This window comes from Dipodomys ordii, unplaced genomic scaffold (assembly GCF_000151885.1).
Source record: "Dipodomys ordii isolate 6190 unplaced genomic scaffold, Dord_2.0 Scaffold43, whole genome shotgun sequence".
NCBI lineage: Eukaryota > Metazoa > Chordata > Mammalia > Rodentia > Heteromyidae > Dipodomys > Dipodomys ordii.
The window spans coordinates 15,069,660-15,077,222 of NW_012267259.1; the positions used below are offsets into that span (position 1 = coordinate 15,069,660).

The window sequence follows — 7,563 nt, forward strand, 5'->3', positions numbered from 1 at the left end:
AGAGGAAATGGCTTTAGTTTTTCACCATTGAGTATTATGCTGGCTGTAGGTTTGTCATATACAGCCTTTATTGTATTGAGGAATGTTCCATGGATTCCTAATTTTTCCAAAACCTTCATCATAAAGGGGTGTTGGATCTTGTCAAATGCCTTTTCTGCATCTATTGAGATAACCATGTGGTTCTTATCCTTGCTCTTGTTGATGTGATGAATCATATTAATTGATTTGCATATATTGAACCAGCTTGGCATCCCTGAAATGAATCCTGTTTGATCATGGTGAATGAGTTTTTGGATGAATTGTTGAGTCGATTGGCCAAAATTTTGTTGAGAAGTTTTGCATCAATGCTCATCAAAAAAATGGGTCTATAGTTCTCTTTCTTTGATGAGTCCCTGCTGTACTTTCCTTTCCTTGGCATTTTAGCACAGCTCCTGAAGACAATAATTATAACATTGTTAATAGCTTAGGAATCAGCAGGATAACTATGCTTATCCCAGAAACTTAGGCTCATGTAGCCAACTTGGAGTCTTGGCATTCTTAAGCATTGTCAGTAAGATCTAAATTTCTGTATTGAAATGTTAGGTTTGTTAATTTTGTTTAATATATTTAGTGATTTAGTAAGAGCTATCTTCTTTCCTTTTCATGGTGTGATTCATGCAAATGCAAACATAGGACCCTTTAATAGGTCCTTCATCTATATGATTAGATTAAGCTGATGTTTACAACCTAACAGTATTCTGAGTTTCCTTCAAAGTTCTGCTACTAGGCTTAGTCATATTTCTTATAAATATGGAGATGACATTCAGTTTTGATACATGTTCTAGCTCTGTGAATCCATTTTAGGATTTTTTTGAGTGACATTTAGTATCACTGCAATACATCTCAGGCTTTTAGGAATTACAAAGCTGACAACCACAAAAGTCACAGTTACCTAGAAGACAGAATCAGAGCCCAAGAGTTCAATTCATTCACAATTCCATTTTTATCAGATCTGTTGACAATCCTTGTTCAAGACTAGACTTGAGGGACAAGGAGCCCACTCTGTCTATGTATCAACTGGGAAAAGAGCGAGTAGTTTTTAATCAATGATTGAATCTGCAGCATAGATAAGGAGATGTCAATTGCCAAGGTCAGTGTATTTGACATTCACCAATAAATCAGTTACTTCCAATGTCTCCCTTTAATAGATAATGTGGGCAGATAAAGAAAAGTCAATGGCTTATTTATTCAAGGACACATTTTATTCCTAGTTCTTTTCCTATTTTTACAAGTGGGAAATTAAATTATTTTAACCAGTGAAATTGGTTTATTAACATAACTTTTAAAGATGTCTTTTCATCTCTCATAAATGAGTGATGTGTTTGAGGCCTGGTCTCCCCATGTAGCCCCTTGTTGACCTCACACTCCGAGTCTTCCTGCCCAGCCTTCTGGGTACTGGCATTACCGGTGTGACCAACACACCCAGCTCAAGTGACTGATGTCTTTAAACCAAGAAGGGCTTCTTGACATTCGGTGTCGTATTGAATCATTCTTTTTTATTGTTTCACTGTAAAGATACTGTACAGAGGGTTACAGTTACATGAGTAAGGTAATGAGTACATTTCCTATGGAGCATTGTTACCCCTTCTTTGTTTTCCCCCTACTATGCCTTCCCTTCCCACCTCCCCAGCTTCTCCCTCCCCCACCAGTTGTAAAGTTCATTTTCAACATAGTGTCTTGTACATCTCGTTGTTATAATGGGTCAACCTGTATCTTATTTCATCATTTTATTATTTCCCTTCCCCGCCTCAAATTAGAAAAAATGTATATTCAAGATGCAGAGCACCAGAATTAAATACATGTAAACAGGGGTTGTACCATGGGGCAAGAATGTACAAATGAAACAAAAAATCACATAGTACATTATAAATACATTAAAAACAACAGCAACAAAGATAAAACCTCTTGTGTCCCTATCTTGGGGTTCATTTCACTTAGCGTCATCTTATATGGTCATATGTACATAGCTTTTGAGCTTTTCTGCTTGTCCTCAACATATGCTAGTTTTTGCAGATAAGGGAAGCCATGGGGCCTATGTTTCTTTGAGCCTGGCTTACTTCACTTAATATTTCACTCCCAAGTCTTTCCATTTTCTAACAAATAGGGTGGTGTCATTTTTTCTGATGGAGGCATAGCATTTCATTATATATATGCATATATACATATACATATATATCACATTTTCTTGATCTAGTCATCTACTGAGGGACATCTGTGTTGGTTCATGTCTTAGCTATGGTGAATAATGCTGCAATAGACATGGTTCTGCTGGTAGCTTTAGTATAGCCTTTTTTGTGATCGTTTGGATAAATGCATTCTTAATTCACATAGGGCCAAAGTATGAAAACAGATAAATACTATGTGAAATTAAAAACATAAATTCTTCTGTGTATAGAAATAATACCAAGGAGAGGAATTAAGAAAAATGTGCAGAATAAGCAGGAGGAAACTGGCAGGAAGCCTACATTTGCAAGGCTAAGTTAAACATGTCTAATCTACCATACAGCTAATCAATAGAACAACAGATTGAAGCAAATTTTATTCAATATTTATAATTTTAATGACTGGGAAATGTTTTGTCTCATGATGATCATACGCAAATATAAGAAAAATCGAAAATAGGATGTATTTCCAAATTAAAATTATTATTTCTACTTTAAATGATTTAGAATGCGTGTAGCTTTGGAAAAGGAGATAGAAAGACTGGAGTCGGCCCTGTCTCTGTGGAAACGGAGGTACGAAGACCTGAAAACATCAAAGGCGCCGCGTGGGAAAGAGGTACGGGAACATGTGACTTACAAAAGAAAGTAGAGCCAGGGCTCTCTCATGGACAGCTAGCCTAGGAGGCAAGAGAAGAGTGAGAGAAACAAGGTAAAGACTAGCTTTAAAAAACTGAATTCTCTTTAGAAATCTTGGAACTCCTATGTCAATAGTTAATTGCGTCATTTTTAGGCCATAAGAAATATTATTGCCGATGACACTGTCTTTTGCAGGTAGTTTTGTTAATTATAATTTAAACAAATTCTATCCTGTGTTTCTGTGGTGCTCAACATACTGTTTGGCGTATGTAGAGCCATTCGCGGTTAATGTGTGACATCATTATTCAACCATCCGTGGCACGTAGGAAGAGATGGATGGATTTATTTCCTTTTACTTGTTATGTCCATCTATCTATGGACATTTCTTTCCTGATTTTTGAAGAAGCAGTCTGAAAATACTACTGTATATCAAGTTCATTGGGATTCTTACTATATTCGCATCTTGGTTCGTTCATATCAAGCACATGCTGTTGTCATTTCTCCTATATGGCTGATTCATGGATTTACAGATGTGAATTATTTAAATATTATAAAAATAAACACCCTGTGGCATGTGACAGCATGGCTGGAAGATCAGATATTGCACAAAATACACCCCAGCTCCATTCATAAATGGAGAATGTAGAAGTGGGTCTGGTGAATATGGACAATATTAGGCTACGGACGCAGGGGGAGGACAGGTGCATCGATGGGTTTCAGCCTGCAGTTGCACAGGACTGGAAGTTCTGATGATTTCTTCCACAGTAGTGTGACTGCAGTAATTCATTTCATATTTCTAAAACCTAGAGGACACAGTTTTGACCGTTTAACCAGAAGGAAACAATAAATGGAGGCTATGGATGGGTGTCATGTGGTTTAAGCACTGTGCAATGGGTGCATATATTGAGGCAGTGCAAGATAGGTGTACTTACACAAGCACCACGTCCGTGCTTCTGTAGCAATAAAGTTAAATACTAAGGAAATATGAATTGTACTGATTCTGTGTAGTAGAGCATTTTAGCAGAGAATGCGCAAGGCATAGGAAATAACTTAAAGAGAAAAATAATAACAAGCTATCTACGTTAGGTGAATCGTGGCAGGTGTGTGTGCAAAACACACAAATTAACTTAGAGCATTTATTATTGCATAGGTATCTAACTGAACATGAAGAATTGCTGTGAACACTGATAATTAGTATTTACTGTAAGGATAGTTTTCTCTTCACAAACCAGGTTATGTTCCAAATATTTGTGTGTGTGTGTGTGTGTGTGTGTTTCTGTGGGGTGTTGTAAATATAACTAACAGAGCTAATATGTAAACTAATATTTAAATTTAACTTAAAAAGAGATGAACTTGCACATCCTGTCTCTAGCCACTAGTGGGCAGTACAGACTTGATAATAGCATTCAGAGTTTCAGAATCCTTTCTATTCAAGCACTTTACAGTCATCTTTTTTTTTATTGTGAAAATATCATACAGAGAGGTGACAATTACATGAGCAAGGTGATGCGTACATTACCATTGTTGCCTCCTCCTTTGTTTCCCCTTACCATCCCGTCCCCCCGCCAAAGCTGCAAAGTTGTAAAGTTCGTTTTTCGACATAACGACTTGTACATCTCATTGTTGCAATGGGTCCACCTGTATCCCTATTTAAACAATTCATTTTTTTCCCTTCATCTCCACAAATTATACCAACATCAAATACAGTGAAAACACTAGTGTATGTCTGAGACAAGCAGAAACTGTTAGATAAGTTGATGTTAGGCGAAATGAACCCCAAGATAAGGACTCAAGTGGCTTTTCTTTCTTGTGATTGTTTCTAACATATTTATAAGGTGATTTCTTGTTGCTTTGTATGGCCCTCCCCCACAGTTTACAGTCATCTTGAGAGAGAGTTACTGTTTTCACTTGGTTTACACAACAGTATATATTAAAATCTGTGCTGTGTCTGTTGAACTACGATTTACTAGTCACAGTCTGAAAACATTTAAACGGATGAACATAAACATATAAAGGCAGAAAAGTGTTAGGTCTCTCTGGTGACCCCTACATATTATAAAGTAATTCAGGTATGATGTTTCCACCAGATGTGATGTTGATAGAGACTTCAGGATACAAGAAATCTAAAATTGTTGACAAATGTGTCCAACTGCTTAAGCTTTTTTATATTTTTTTCTTTTGTGTCTATCCTGAGGCATGAACTCAGGGGCTGTCCTGAGTATTTTTGTCAAAGCTAGCATTCTACTGCTTGAGCCATGGCTCCACTTCTAATGTGTGTGTGTGTGTGTGTGTGTGTGTGTGTGTGTGTGTGTGTGCGTGCTTAATTAATATAAGAGCCTCATGGACTTTTCTGCTTAGGCTGGCTGGCTTCAAACTGTGATACTGAGATCTCAGCCTCCTGTGTAGCTAGGATTACAAGGATGAACCACTGGTGCCTGGCTTAACTACTTAAGGTTTTGATGGTATGTTTCAGCAAAATAAATTCCAACACTGAAGAATGACGATAAATGAACACATAATTTTTATTTTATGGATGAAAAGTTATAAACAAAATTATAAAAACATGATTTGTACTATTTAGGTGGAGTTCAAAACATACCTCTCCACTTCCTAACAGGGATTGTTAAAAAATATTTTCAATCTTTTAGAACAAAATGTATGCCTATATCCTTAAAAATTTATAAAATGTGACAAGAGTTTTAACATTTTTCATAACTAAATAATACTTAGTCACATGCAATGATTCATATACACATATAGATTATTTTCATGGGGGATTACAAGAGAAGAATATAAAGATGCCATTGTAGAGTGTAAAATATTCAAAGCTGAAATACAATTAACTGACACACCGTAAAATGTCTCTCACATCATTAAAACTTCATATTAGTGATTCTCTCTCCCTTCCTGAAACGTCTGACAACAGCTCTCACTTCTACTGCAGCAATTTACACGTATAAATATTTGAATACAAGAATTCTTTGATAGGTGCCTGAAGTTATTAACAGCAAATATGTGGCGAATTCAGAACTGCTGATGAAAAGACTGACATTCGTTAGAGCTGGAAACAGATGCACACGTTAGACTGGATTTTAAAAATGTATTGAAAAGTCAAGAGTACTTGAGAGGGAAATGGTTTTTAATCACTGACATTTAAATAATAGAAAAAGGTGAGAATTTAATTATATCCTCTAAATAAGTATCTAAAATCTGACCAAGACAGTGAGGAGCAAAAGCGATTGTATCCAAAACCGTGCTTCTGTATTGAATTTTGAACTGATTCAGCTCTTGTCTTATAAATCCGTACATATTGATTTAGAATTAGATCATGAATTCCAGCTAACCTGAAATGATTATTTCTCTAAAATCTCATAGTTCAGAGTGATAATCAAATATTCATGCAAGAATCATTGATTGCAAATAACTAAAATTCCTCATTTAAAAAACGGCTTTATTCCATAATGGAAGTGATTCTTTAAGATAGACAAGAATGCTGTAAACATTTTAAAATTAGTCTCAAGGTGAAAAATTAAAAACAAGTTTTATTTTTCTTGAAAATTCTGTGCTTTAACCTAGTACCCTTTTATTAAGGAATCTCCTCTTTTTGTGATCATAAAGTACATCTAATAGTTAATAATTTATAATGTTAAGTTATGAATATTTATGAGCACATATACCATTACAGTAGGGAAGGATGGGAAGGGGAAACAAAGGAGGAGGCAACAGTGCTTGATAAGAAATGTACTCATTATCTTGCCCATGTAATTGTAACCCTTCTGTATGGTATTTTCACAATTTAAAAAATGCAATTAAAAAATACCTTTCTTATTTGGGAAAAACAATAGGATTACTAGCTGGTGGCTAGTGGCTGATGCCTGTAATCCTAGCTACTCAGGAGATAGGAGGATGTGAGGATTGCAGTTCAAATCCTGTGTGGGCAGGAAACTCCATGAAACTCCATCGAACTACCCCCAAAAGTCAGAAGTAGCGCTTTTTGGCTCAAGTGATAGAGCACTAGCCTTGAGCACAGAAGCTCAGAGTTAGCTCCCCGGTCCTGTGTTCAAGCCTCAGGGCACGCGCACACACACACACACACACACACACACACACACACACACACACGATCACCGGTTATGGGCAGGATTGTGAAGGCCACGCTCTGCAGTGGAGCGCATTATTTTCCCCCTTGGCACTCTCGAGGGAGAGTGCTCGTCAGTGTGGTGGTGCTGATTGTGACGGATGCTGGGAAACACACTCGCGATGACCATTTAGCTAGTTTGTTTGTGTGGGAGTGAGCGTGATACGTGATCCATCAGTGTTCGTTAATATCGCCATTCAAGATTTCAAGAAAGGAGGCTTCCTCTGCTGCTCGCGTGGGGAGCCTGAGCGTGAGCAGGGCGCAGCCACACCGCCGGCCCCTGGAGGGGCTGGGGGGGCAGGGACAGGGGCTGGGGGGGTGGGGACAGGGACAGGGGCTGGGGGGGGGCGTCCCTCCCCACCACTGCCTGCTATGAGAGCTTCGCCAGACACCATCTGGGCGCTGGGAGGGGAGCTGAGAAGGAACCGGGCTGGGTGTCCGACCCCTTCCTCCTCCTGGGGGGAGGACGGACAGATGTCCCTGCTGGAGGTTTGTGGAGGGATGGCTGGGGTTCCCCAGCTCCCCTCCTCCCACGAAGCCCACTGCAGCAGCGATCCTCCTCCTCCTCCTCCTCCTCCTCCTCCTCCT

General features: G+C 38.4%; 1 protein-coding gene across 1 annotated transcript in view; it reads left to right on the forward strand.

Moving 5' to 3' along the window:
- The window catches only part of Ccdc102b (coiled-coil domain containing 102B), a 98,223-nt gene that overhangs the window by 10,587 nt on the left and 80,073 nt on the right, over positions 1 to 7,563 (forward strand). The window contains 1 exon segment of the mRNA XM_013018902.1: positions 2,709 to 2,817. Within this exon segment, the coding sequence (XP_012874356.1) occupies positions 2,709 to 2,817 (109 nt within the window).